Raw genomic sequence first — 14,267 nt, 5'->3', positions numbered from 1 at the left:
GTCTTCTTGGTTCGTCTGCTCGGGCTGAACAATGAGTCGAGCTTGGGCTCGACAAACTCGCGTGTATGAGCTCGATCGGTTATCGATTTTAACTTAGCTTGAGCTGTCAAAAGAGTCGAGTTCAAGTTACAGGAACTCAACTCGGCTTGGCCGTAACTAGTTTAGGAAATTATGCTAAAATCTTTCAAAATTTTACTCCACAGCCAGCTGCTGGCGTGAGTCTTTCAGTCTCTCGAGCTTAAAAGAGTCAAGCTGGATTTTGACTTGGTTTATCAAGTCGAACTCGAGCTGACCATTGTGAAGCTTTGAATTGAGCTCGAGGCAAGTGATCCAAGAGTTGAGTGGTGCTCATGAGCTCAACTCGACTCGTGTTCAATCACTGAACTCAATGCTCGTGTGATAAAATGACCAAAATACCCCTGGTGGTAAAGCAGGAGAACCCCACTGCAAAGTAGCCGAATAGTGCCAAGACAAGTGGGTTCGAGCAAGCAACAGTGAAGAGATATTTTCTTGTTAGATCTTCGATTTGATTCCGTAATCAAATTTGAACATTTAGTGCATTGGGTGGGTCTTACCCCGAGCTCACATTATTGCGCGTTTATTAAGTTTTGATTCCACACTATTGCAGTCTTCCTTGCTAAATCAAAAAGTTCTACAATAACGATTATCGATATGCTCTTCTTAGGGGTTTATCTCATTTTATATCAGCAGTTCATGAGTTTGTAATATGTCATTTCTTCTAAAGACAAATCTAACTTTATAGTCTTTGTGAAAAAAAATTTCTAGAACAACATGTTATATATATATATATATATATATATTGAAATCTTTAACATCTTGAAATTTGTCTAATCACACTAACTCGATGGAATTAGGGGCACATTCATGTTCATGTATAAGGATGTATGACCCCAAAACACTTCTGATAAGATAAAAAAAATGTAAAGATGGAAAGGAGATTATGAAAATATTAAAAGTGTAAAATATACATGTATTTATTAAAAAAAAACTTTAGAATACTCCAACTCTTTTGTTTTAGTGTATATTTCTCTCCCAAAAAATAGACAAATTATATGTATATATATAATCATTAACCGTGACCTACCTACCTTGATTGCTGATAGTTTGTCGAAAGGTGGCCATGGAGGAACTGGTACAAGAGAACGGCTCCGGCAACCACGGCGTCCCCAGGAAGAAGCCGAAGCTCTCCAAGAAAAAAAACCAGAGCCTCTCAGAAATAGTCCGCCAAGAATTCGCGCACAACCAGAGGTTCTCAGAAATAGTTCGCCAAGAATTCGCGCACCATGATCCCAACTTCGCCCGCGTGAACAACGGCAGCTTCGGCTGCTGCCCCGCCACGGTACTCGCCGACCTGCGCCGGTGGCACTACCAGTTCCTCAGCCAGCCCGACCGGTTCTACCACGGCCCTCTCCAGGACGGCCTCCGCCGATCACGGGAGGCCATCGCCTCCCTGGTCAACGCCTCCCACCCTGACGAGATTGCCCTGGTCGACAACGCCACCACCGCGGCTGCCGTCGTCCTCCACCACATCGCCCGCTCCTTCTCCGACGGCACCTTCCCCAAAGGAGATTCCGTCATCATGCTCCACTATGCCTACGGTGCCGTCAAGCAGTCCGTCTACGCCTACTGCGGCAGCGCCGGCGCCAACATAGTCGAGGTCGAAATGCCCTTCCCGTTGACCTCGAACGAAGAGATCATCTCCTCGTTCAGGAAAGCTCTCGAGGAGGCCAGGTCCGGCGGAAGAAAAGTCAGGCTGGCCGTCATCGACCACATAACCTCCATGCCCTCCGTCGTGATTCCGGTGAAGCAGCTGACTGAAATCTGCAGAGAAGAAGGCGTGGATCGCGTCTTCATCGACGCTGCCCACTCCATAGGGAATATAGACATCGATCTTCAAGCAATTGGTGCAGATTTCTACACGAGCAACCTCCACAAATGGTTCTTCTGCCCGCCGTCTGTGGCCTTCCTCTACGCCAAGAAGTCTGCGTCGGCCGACATCCACCACCTGGTTGTCACGCACGAATACGGCAAAGGCTTGGCCGTCGAAAGCGCCTGGGTTGGAAACAGAGACTACAGTGCCCAGCTTGTGATCCCCACCATCTTCGAGTTCTTGAAGAAATTCGATGGTGGTCTCGAAGAGATCAAGAAACTCAACCACGAGAAGGTCGTCGCGATGGGCAGGATGCTGGCGGAAGCGTGGGGAACGGGCCTGGGCACCTCGCCGGAGCTGAGTTCGAGCATGATCATGGTCGGACTGCCGGCTGGTTTGAAGATTCGCAGCGATAAGGACGCCATGAGATTGAGAGCTCATTTAAGAGTTAATTTTGAAATAGAAGTTCCGATTTACCACGTGAAAGATTTGATCAGTGAAGACGGCAAAGATTGTGAGAATCTTGTGACCGGGTACGCGAGGATCTCGCATCAGATTTACAACACTCTTGCTGACTATCATAAGCTCAGGGACGCGATCAACAAGCTTGTCGAAGATTCAATAACTTGCGAGAAACTGGAGGTAATTTGATACCCGTGATCCGAACTTAGATGACTTCTTCTGTTTCTTTTCCGGCGACGGAAAAAATCAGACCTGGCGTTGCAGGTTTGACCGACTACTTTATAGTCGACAGTTTTTTCGTATGCTGTCGCGAACTCACCCCGAGTTATAGTTTGATGTGCGAACTCTCTATCTTTCCTGTTGTACGCTTTCAGTCTCACAAGAAACTTGAATAAAACTTGTGTTGTCCTGTTTGAGTTCAAGAAACCATGCAATTTTGCAGTAATTGAATTGAATTTCTTTTAAAGGAGCTTGTTGGTGAGAACAATTGGAAATCTAAGTGCAATTCTCACCAAGATCCGTCGAACAAGGAGGAAAACCAGTTGATACAACTCATATGGAGAGGAAAAGATTTGCATTTTTTGGAGTTTCTTGGGTATGCAAAAAACTGATACAGGGCTTAGTTTTCGTGCTTCAAAATGCAATTTTCGCTGTACTTTTTATTTACAGCACAAGAAATTAAAGTTTTAGAGATTTGAAATGAAGACTGGTCGCCTATTAACCTTGATTCACGAAACAACATGTTGAAGTGCAAAGTTTTTTACTTTCTTTTTTTTATTAAAAACTTCAGGCACCATTTACGTCCATGTGGGATTATATTCCTGCAATTTGAATGCAGATCTTTTGCAAAATCAAATGGGCAAAGATGAAGCCAACTTGATAACTTTGATTATTGAAAAGAAAGATTTGGAGATGAGGATGAGAAATGAGGCGACCCACATATAAAATATATCTTGTAGTTAGGTATGCTGGTAGTGGAGAATCCAAAGTAAAAATGGAATAAATAAATATGAAGAAAATGAAAGGGAATGCAAGAAAGTGACATGGAAGATGCATCCGCATAGAATAATTGACAGAATACGTAAGGTGACAGCTATATGAACATATAAAGAAATTCGATATACAGGGATCCGGTTGCAACAGGTTTCGCATGCATAATTTTCCGGATTCTATCTCTGTTAGTTAATTGGATACGGTGAACAAATGGGATCCTGATTACTGTATGGCCAGGATGAATCTAGCACACAGCTCTGCATTTTATTTGATTAAGAGTATATTAAAACTAGTTTAAGCTAGTTGGACTCAGGTTTGATTTCAGGGTAGTAGAGCTCAGTCTGAACCCAAATTCAACCCCAATAAGTCAACACCTCATATATTCTCTCTCTCTTTCTATATATATATATATATATATATATATATATATATATATATATATATATATATATATATATATATATATATATATAAGTAAAAAGGAAACCACCTTGAATAAGAGACAAAAAAACCAGACCCATTAAAACTAATTATTAAAATAATTTTTTTTTTTTGCAATCTAAACTTATAGATATGATCTTAAGAGTGGTTTGGTGAGAAATATATATTAAGTTAGTAACCTTTTTAACTTAAATAATGGTTTTCTAATAATGAAGAGAGGAACGGTTCAGAAAATATCAAAATTTTGATAAAGATTTTTTTTTTTTTACAAAAAATGACTTAAACTAAAGGATGATTTATATTGAATTAGTGTTTATAAACACGTTAGAAGGTTTGCATTTTGTTTAAAACAGTTTTTAACACAAGTAAGGCAGATGATTTATATCGCACAAAGGCTCGACGAATCTCAGTTTTGGAGAACACACAAAACGGCTGGAAAGACACCGTTTCAGATCCAATATGATACTAAATGTGGGGGTCCAGATCTTGAATTTGAATCTGCCGTCTCTTTCAAGATCTGAATAAACAAATCACATCACCATCCATATGGCTAATCCAAGTCTATGGATGATGCATGAAATGCATTATATTTTAACTTAATTATGCATGCATTCATCCACAATTTAGAGTTTAAATCCCATGAATTAATACATACATACATACATACATACATACATACATATATATATATATATATATATATATATATTTTAACCTTGCTTTGCACCAAATTTGAACCATAGGCACTTCACAAACTATATATATATATATATATATAGTTTGTGAAGTGCCTATGGGTCAAATTTGGTGCAAAGCAAGGTTAAAACAAGGAAGATACTTTTTGGTGTTTTGGAGCAGGTTTCCAATATAACAGAGATCCATATCCAAATCCAGAAGCTCAATCAAACTAAACTAGGGAGCTAAACCGCTAATCTACATCCAAAAATTCATGATCCATATATGAGATAAAACTAAAATATTTCAAAAGAATGCGACCAAAAAATGGAAGCGCCTTGTGCTAGCACATTTTAGAACAGATCAAGTTGGTTTGAAAATTATTGCTAAACCTTGTAGTGTTCTTGAAATTTTCATTTTTGAGAACATGAACAAAATGCAGGGGAAGTCCCCCATTATGGGCATCCTAAGCTTTTAAACATCATATATCCAATGCTCTCACATTTTGAACTTGCCAACATTTGGTCCAAAATTTGGAATCGGTTATGAATGTAAAAATCAGATTCAGATTGTGACATCGGATTTGGATTTTAAATTTGGACTTACTTTGTTGGACGAGCCAACGGGTTGGTCCTCTTTTTGTTCCCCTTCAACAAATTCAGTCTAGAGTCATAGTCACTAGGGATGTCAGTATATCCGATTTGAATCCGATATCCGACCTATCTGATCCAAAAAAATCAGATATTGAAAAAATGACCTATCTGATTAAGAAGTCAGATCGGATTCAGATTTAATAAATGACATTTAATTGGATTCGGATATACATAAATATCCGATCGTATTCAGATCAGATTCATTTTTATACAAATATCTTGTATCTAGTGCTATTAAATTTTGAAAATTGGCTAAATCCTATTCAAAATTTGGATTCGAAGTCGGTTATACATAAAAATTGGGTTCGGATTGTAAAATCGGATTTCAGATTAAGATTCGCTATGACTTTTCTTTATTAGAATTCGAATCAGAATATGTAAATAACAAAAAAAACAGAAATAATCAAGGATGTATCGGATCCCAATCCAATCGGTAGACAGCCTTAATAATCATGTTCTTTATGTTTCTCTTTTTATTTGATTTCCCAGCACAGTTTTCTTTTTTCTTTTCCTTTCCTTCACATTTTGACATTTCTAGGTTTAAGTTTTTTCGGAGCATTAATGGCTTTTGCAAGTGTGCTGGCCGGATGGCTAAAGCTTATTTGGCATCCGTTTTTCTCTTCTTATTTTCTGTTTTATGTTGATTTTCAGCACATTTTAAGTATAGATTAAAGGAATTTTTGATCAGTGGTTTACTGTACTTTATGTATACAATGTATATTCCTTTATATATATATATATATATAACATGTTTGGAGAAGAAGAGAAACCAGCCGGCAACCTCTTCATTGCGCTAGCTGGTCAATCTTCTTTCTCCCAACCTCTAACAAAGTTAGGTAAATTGTGTTATATATATATATATATAGTAGGAGAAGCTTTTTATCACAATCCATTGGGTTCAAAATAGGTGGCTGAATAAAGTCTTACAGAAACAATGTAAATGATAAGGATCGACGTGATCCAATTGTGAGGTGTGCCAGCAACCTGCCAAAGTTTTGCTATCCATTTTGGCAATAATAGTCATTTGTAAGATTTAATATCTATCTCGGCGACCTTTATAGTTGGGTAATCTTGATTTGTCTTTATTGGGGCGATGAATTGTTCCCATTGCAGATGGAGCAAGTAAATCTAATTGCTTGAGAAAACGAAAACATTGGGGAAGCGATAACTTTGCGGGATTATATTGCTATCTAAGTTGGCAGTAATATTAATTTATTAGATTTATTAACTATGTCAGCAATCTTCATAATTGATATATATATATCTGGATTTGTTTGGTCATGCATGACATGAACATTACCTATATATATATATATATATGAAGATGGCTCATTTCATATGAAATAGCCAGTTTTACACGCACACCAGAGTGAATGGGCAGCGGCAGCAGTAGTGAGAGAAACAGAAAAAGCGGCAAAGAGGGAGAAACACCAAAAAAAATTCAAAAAAGAAAGGGCAGAGAGGGAGAGAGAGCATATACACTCTGCTTTACCTATCTTCTTCGGCAGTCCATTGGCTTTTGATCACGTTCCCTTTCTTCTGATTCTTACTTGATTTCTTATTTGAGGCACCATTCTTCTTGTCATGGCTGTGGCCAACAGACCCATCACCTCCCCTAACACAACACATTGGTTGATGATCATTTGGCATTTCATGCTTATTTAATGTGCTTCTTGCCGCTTCGCTCATTTTCTTGCGGGTTCTAAAGATCTGATCTATCTATATTGACTGATCAAGAGCCATTCAATCACATTGATTGAAAGTTCGTAAGGTAGAACTTGTAAATTGATTTTTCAAGACGATGTAGGCCTCAGGAAAAGAATAACTAACCTCCTTCTTGGTATTGTCAATCACACACACACACACACACACAGAGAGAGAGAGACCTGCATTATCTCTAATGCAGCAAGATAGGCCCGGATATCACAATCTGCATATCCCCAACCTTGAAGATCTCCAATGACCACAAACTTTTCCTGCCCAGCTGACAATCTGCATACATGAAAAAAGAAGTTAAAGATGCTCGTGGAATCCAGAAATAACTAGCTCGAGTTTGATTGCAGACTTTCACAGCTTAAGAGCGGCTAAGGTATCAGTAGGTGCTAAATGAATCTGTTTAAGTAATTCACAGACACGCACGCAGTCAGTGGTGCAAAATGATAGTGAAGAAGAAGAAAGGAATCCATCAAAGATCAATAAAACCCATAAAAATCATGCCAGAAATGAGGCGAATCAATGAATAAATCAATGTAGGGCATATTGATCCATTCAACCGAGTCATTTCTCGCAGAGACATTAAGACCCCTAGAATTGTTCCTAACCAGATAGTCCTCCCTGGGAGAGAACTGGCATTATTTCTCCATGAGAAAAGCTACCAGACTCTCATCTGCCATCGTTACCACAGGGTCCACATGCAAGCTGGATTGTCGAGAAGAATACGGCTGTTTCGGTGGCCGGAGCTGCGAGTGGATGAGTTGATCCGACGGTGAATAGATGCATTCATTTTTCTGCATGGCAAGCAGAATCTGGTGGGTGATCCCTTCGGCATGCTGGTAAGGTCGGAATTTTAATCACACAAGCCAATTAAGCTTGGTAAATTTTTCATTGCGTCATTGAAGAGAAAAAATGACCAAGCATAATTGACGATTACTAACTATTTGTGGAACGTGTTGAATAGGATAGAGAGAGAAAAGAGCGTAAAATGAAAGTGGGTCACGAAGTTCAAAGGATTGCCTAGCTAACTTTTCCTATCTTTCCCCTCTTTCTTCACCTAAAAGCAAAGTAGCCATCATTATTAATTATCGCCCCCTCCCTCCCTTTGCACTAAAAGTTTAGTTTGATTTAAGAGTGAAGAACCTAATGGGAAGGGAAGAGGGGTCAGGGCTACCGAACGGTACACTATTCAATTCAAGTGTCGTGCATGAAGCCATGTACATTATAAACAAGTAGAATATACTACGATGTATCATCAGTGTGACATTCATGCTGACCAGCTATACTACACCAATTAGGGCAGAATTGAACAGAGATGGTTGTTCTTCAATGAAATTTTACTTGTTGTTCTTCAATATAGTTTAGTCACACCCATGCCTTCCTGGTTACAAAGACAAGGTGACTTGACCATATTGAAGAATAGCACGTAAAATTTCATTGAAGAACAACCATCTCTGTCCAATTCTGCCCTAATTGGTGTAGTATAGCTGGTCGGCATGAGTGTCACACTGATGATACATCCTAGTATATTCACCTTGCTTATAATGTAAATGGTTTCATGCACGACACTTGAGTTGAAGAGTATACCGTATGACCACCGAAAACGGCAGCCCTAATCCCTCTTCTATTCCCTCTTCTCTTCCCGTCTTAAGTCAAACTAAACTTTTACTTGAGAGGAAGGGAGGGAGGGAGGGGGCAATAATTAATAAAGATGGCCACTTTGCTTTTAGGTGAACAAAGAGGGGAAAGAAAGGAAAAGTTGGCTAGGCAATCCTTTGAACTTCGTGACCCACTTTCAATTTTTGCTTTCTCCCTCTATCCTATTCAACACGTTCTACAAATAGTTAGTAATCGTCAATTATGCTTGGTCATTTTTTCTCTTCAATGATGCACTAAAAAATTTACCATGGTTAATTGGCTTGTGTGTAATTAAAATTCCGACCTTATCAGCATGTCGACGAGATCACCCACCATATTCTACTTGCCAAACAGCAAAACGAATGCATTTATTCACCGTCAGATCAACTCATCCGCTCACAGCTCCGACCACTGAAACAACCGTACGTCTCCACAAACCAGCTTGCATGTGGTCCCTGTGGTAACGATGGTAGATGAGAGTCTGATAGCTTTTCTCATGAAGAAAGAATGCCAGTTCTCTCCCAAGGGAGGACTATTTGGTTAGGCACAATTCTAGGGGTCTTAATGCCTCTGCAAGAAATGACTCGGTTGAATGGATCTATACGGTGCCCTACATTGATTTATTCATTAATTCGCCTCATTTTTGGCATGATTTTTATGGGTTTTGTTGGTCTTTGATGGATTCCTCTCTTCTTCTTTACTATCATTTTGCACCACTGACTATGTGCCTGTTTGTGAATTACTTAAACATATTCATTTAGGAGTATGCATTGCCTGTATGAAATCTGATTAGCCCAAACCCCTTTTTTTCAGTGCCCAGATTTATTTCTGAAGGGAGCATTCTTTGGCAGATATTTCTTTTTCCTCAGAGTGAAAAAATAGCATGCTTCTTCTGCATGTCCAGGACCCATTGTTGCAGACCGTGATGCCATAGCATTTGTAAGCTCACATGACTAGGGAAAATGTTAAAATAGAAGAGAAGAGAAGAATGAAGAATTGAAACATAGATTTTTACGTGGTTCAGTTCATAGACCTACATCCACGAAGAACACCAGAGCAGCGACCCCTTTGATTTCCTCTATTTCCTTATCTCTTTTTTTCTCTTTGCTTTACAAGGATATATATGATACATGAGGAAAGCAGCAACTTATATGAACGTTGGTAAACTTTACATACAAGATCAAAGGTTATTGAGGAAACTAACGAGAATGGCAGTAATCCTTCAAACGTTCAAATGGATTTCAATGAGGCAAGAATGAGGGAATCCATTGAGTATGTTGCGCTGGCTGTAACAATCACCTTCAACACTCCCCTTCAAGTGGGGTGTAGAGATTCAAACAGCCCCAGTTGCTTTTAATATCATCAAATTGCTTCGTAGAAAGTCCTTTAGTAAACCTGTCGGCCAGCTGCTCTGCGCTCCTAGTATATGGAGTTTCAATTTCTCCTTTTTGTACCTTTTCATGTACATAATGACAATCAATTTCTATGTGTTTGGTACGTTCGTGAAAGACTGAATTTGCAGCTATATGAATTGCAGCTTGATTGTCACAGTGCATGGGAATGGAAGACTTGATAGCAAATCCAAGTTCTTGGATGAATGATTTTATCCAAATGAGCTCACTTGAGGTAGTCGTCATTGTCCTATATTCAGCCTCGGCACTGGATCTGAAAACAGTGTGTTGTTTTTTGCTTTTTCGAAAAACTAGGTTTTCACCAACATACACACAATAACCTGTCATCGATCTTCTATCTGAAGCATCGGCTAAGTCTGCATCTGAATAACCTCGAATATTAACATTGTCATTCAATTTGTACTACAAACCTTGTCCTGGAGCCTTCTTCAAATATATGAGAATTCTTTCCACACCTTTGACATGAACTGCTTTAGGCGAATGCATATATTGACTTACCAAGCTCATGCCGTAATTGATGTCAGCGAGTGATAGTAAGATAAATTAATTTTCTCACAAGTCTTTGATAGCTTGTCACATTTTCAATAGGGTCATCCTTGGTATTGTCAAGTTTAGGGTAGACTTCTATGGGCATGTCTACTGGCTTGATATTTTTTTTCTTTGTTTTTTTAAGTAAATCAAGTATGTACTTACGTTGGTTTAGAAAGATACCTTTGTTGGATCTAGCAACTTCGATTCCCAAAAAGTACTTTAGTCTCCCCAGGTCCTTGATTTCAAATGTATTGTGAAGATACCACTTTGTGTGAACTATCTCTTGTACATCATTGTCTGTAATTATTATGACATCAACATAAATCAATACAACAACAATGTTATCGTCAGATCCCTTGATGAAAACTGAATTATCTGAGTAGCATCTGATGAATTTTTTGTTTTCCAATGCATCGCTCAATTTTTTATACCAAGCTCTAGGAGATTGCTTCAATCCATAAATCGACTTCTTGAGTCTGCAAACAAGATTTGCAGTATACCCTTGTGTTTGAGTATACCCTTTAGCAACAAGGTGTGCTTTGTGGCGTTCAACAAAGCCATCACTCTTGTACTTGGTTTTGAAAATCCATTTGCACCCAACTGCACGTTTTCCCATTGGAAGAGTTTCTAAATCCCAAGTGCAATTTTTGTGGAGAGCATCTAGCTCTTCATGCATGGCGTCAACCCACATTTTTTGGACTTTGGCTTCTTGGTATGTAGTAGAATATTTTTGTTTTTCAATGTGACTAAGGAAGGCCACATGGTGTTTGGGTTGATTGCTATAACTCAAATATTTTTTCAAATGACGAGATATAGAGATGTTGGTAACAAAGTTTTTCAAATGTCTTGGTAGCTAAATGTTTCGAGAAGATCTCCATAGAGTGGGTTCAGACGGGTGAGATTCTAAGGTTTCCAAGTATGGTCCAATATGATCTATAGCTCCAATTTCACTGTTTTGATATGATTGAAGTTCAAAAAAGGCTTTCATATTGTTATGATGAGTTTCAAGGTTTTCAATGAATTCTCTTTCTTCAGGGTTACTACAGTGATGGGTTACGGTGATATCAAAATCATTGTATGATAGACTGTTCGGTGTGACCATGATGTTGTGCTTGGAACTATCCTTCCCTTGTCTTGCATTGTGAGAGAAATTAGGCTTTTTTCATCAAAAACTACATCGCGAGAGATATGGATCTGCTTGGTGGTGACATCATAACATCTGAACCCCTTTTTTGTCTATGAGTAGCCCAAGAAACTACATTTTTTCGCTCTGTGGCTGAGTTTGTCTGTAGCTTTACTCTTAACATAGACTGTGCTTCCAAAAATTTTCATGTGGTCCACTTTAAATTTCCTTTTCTTGAGGACTTCCAAAGTAGTTTTTTCAGCAAGAATTCTTGTGGATGTGCGATTGATAGTATAACAAGCTATGAAAACTGAATCACTCCAAAAACGCATAGGAATATTCATATCAAATAATAAAGACCTAGTCACTTTTAGAATATGACAATTTTTCTGTTCCGCCACCCCATTTTGTTGGGGTGCATCTACACAGGTGAATTGATGATCCATACCGCTTTCCTTTTTGAATTGTTCAAAGAATTTGTGTTTATATTTCGTACCATTGTCAGATCGAAGACATTTTATACGAGTTGCAAATTGAGTTTCAACCAACTTCATCCTTGGTTTTTAGTAGATAAATCAAAGTGATTTTTGAAAAATCATCAATAAAAGTGAGATAATACCGAAAATTTGAGTTTGAGTTCATGGGGGCTGGCCCCCACACGCTGTTATGAACAAGATCAAAAGGAAACATAACATTGTTCAAGGATTCATTGAATGCAAGTTTCACAAAAATGAGAGTCATGATTCAAATTTGGTACCAAAATATTCAAGGCACGACGTGGTGGGTGACCAAGTCTCTGATGCCAAAGTTCACCCTTTCGGTTGATTTGGACAGTCAAGGCATATTGATTGATTTTCAGCAAGTATATCCCATTTTCGTGAAAGTTCCCTCACCAATCTTCCTCTTCAATATAGGGTCCTATAAAACAATGTTAGTGGGAGAGAAAACAACTTGGCAATTTAAATCTCTAACAATTTTTGAAACGGACAGCAAGTTGGTGGAGAGATATGACATATAAAGCACTTTAGATTTAACACCATTTCTAAGAATGTCTAATTTTCCTTCTCCTCGAACATGCATAGAAGGGCCATTAGCAATAACAACAGATTTTTTTCTAGTCATAGGAGAATAATTACTAAGGTTATGGAAGTTCATAGACATATGATCACTAGTTCCAGAATCGACAATCCAATAATCAGATTTGAATAAAATAAGAGCGTTACCGGTAACACTTGCTGAAGCTGCCGTACTGTTTTGATGTTCTTTATCATGATGATCCTTGACATTTTTCAGCAATTCGTTTATTTTTTCGAGGAGGTAAGGGAGATCCGAAGTATCAAGAGTTTTGGCTGCAGCATTGGCTACGGTAGTGGTGCTCCCTTTCTCTCTTTTTTCTGTCCTCATGGTGGTGGGTTTTCCATGGAGGAACCGGCGTATGACATTCCTTTTTGCAATGAGAACAGAATCGTTTTGGATGATTCTTTTACTTATGTTCACTGCTTTTATCAGCTCCATAGAAAGTAGCATGTTTTATATTGCTAGAGTTCTCTTCATGAGAATCAAAATTAGCATAACCTTTTTTCTAGATTCATCTCTCATATGAATTCAGCAAATAGTGCTAAGAGAAGGAAGTTTCAGGGACATTAAAATTTGGCTTCGGATGGGTTCATACTCTGGGCCAAGAGTCGCAAAAAGTTCAAAAATTTTTTGTTCACACATATTTTTTTTTTATCTAAGAGTAGCCGACATATCCATAAGATAGTCAAGTTTATCCCACATACCTTGGATGTCACCTAGCAGGTCGCCAAAACTTTTGTTTTGCTTCTTAAGGTCCCGAATGCTTTGAGAGAATTGATAGATACGAGCAATGTTGTTTTTTTTTTACTATAGAGTTCTTTCGCCTTTCTCCAAATTTGATAAGCAGTTTCTATCAAATAGAATCCTCTAGCGACCTTAGGCACCATAGAGTTAATCAACCAGGACATTATGAGATGATTGGTGGATCGCCATTCTCTGTACGTCGGATCTGTTTCAGCAAGTTTTAGGAGATCTTCGATGACAAAATTCAGTTTGTTTCTACCACTTAAATAGAGTATCGCCGATTTGAACGAAGCTAAATAGTTGCTGTCATTTAGAAGTACATAAAGGCTTGGTTGCTCCTGCATGATATTTTTTCTACCACTCTGCTGGTGGTTCAGACACTTAAATCTTATGTCATGATGAAATGAGCAACGTCCAGTAGCTAGGCGATGGATGAAATGCGCAAGGAATGAACGTCAAAGCTCTGATATTGAAATGGAAGAGAAGAGAAGAACGAAGAATTGAAACATAGATTTTTACCGGGAGGATCCGTTGAGTATGCTGTGATGACTTTAACGTTCACTTTCAACAGAAAGAAAATGATAAAAGTGGGTAGTGACGTAAGCACCGCCGATCCTGGCTATATCAGGCTTACATTTCAGCTGGCCCGACTCTTTGGAGTAGAGGTCGGTGGAGAGGATGAAGTCGCCCCACTGATAGTTTTCAGGGTGCAGAACCTTCCTTCTCAAATGGTAAGCCACCAGCTGTTGATCGGTGGGGTCGAACTTGAACTCAGCTACGCTGCCATCTTCAAACCGTCTGCCAGGACTGTCCATCACCGCCGATGTTAAAAAACCAGAGATTGACATCATTGCAATCCACATAGAAGTAAAAGCAGAAAAGAACTTTCGGTAACGACGACCGCCTTATGCTCA

General features: G+C 38.8%; 1 protein-coding gene across 1 annotated transcript; it reads left to right on the top strand.

Annotated features, from left to right (window-relative positions):
• The first annotated feature begins 1,122 nt into the window (after positions 1-1,122).
• LOC116263955 (putative L-cysteine desulfhydrase 1) lies at positions 1,123-2,799 on the top strand. Its single transcript, XM_031643794.2, has one exon. It carries the CDS (start codon positions 1,142-1,144, stop codon positions 2,540-2,542), a length of 1,401 nt encoding a protein of 466 aa, XP_031499654.1. The 5' UTR covers positions 1,123-1,141; the 3' UTR covers positions 2,543-2,799.
• Positions 2,800-14,267: the final 11,468 nt, after the last annotated feature.

This window comes from Nymphaea colorata, chromosome 11 (assembly GCF_008831285.2).
Source record: "Nymphaea colorata isolate Beijing-Zhang1983 chromosome 11, ASM883128v2, whole genome shotgun sequence".
NCBI classification, from domain to species: Eukaryota; Viridiplantae; Streptophyta; class Magnoliopsida; order Nymphaeales; family Nymphaeaceae; genus Nymphaea; species Nymphaea colorata.
This window is presented reverse-complemented; position numbering and strand designations above follow the sequence as displayed.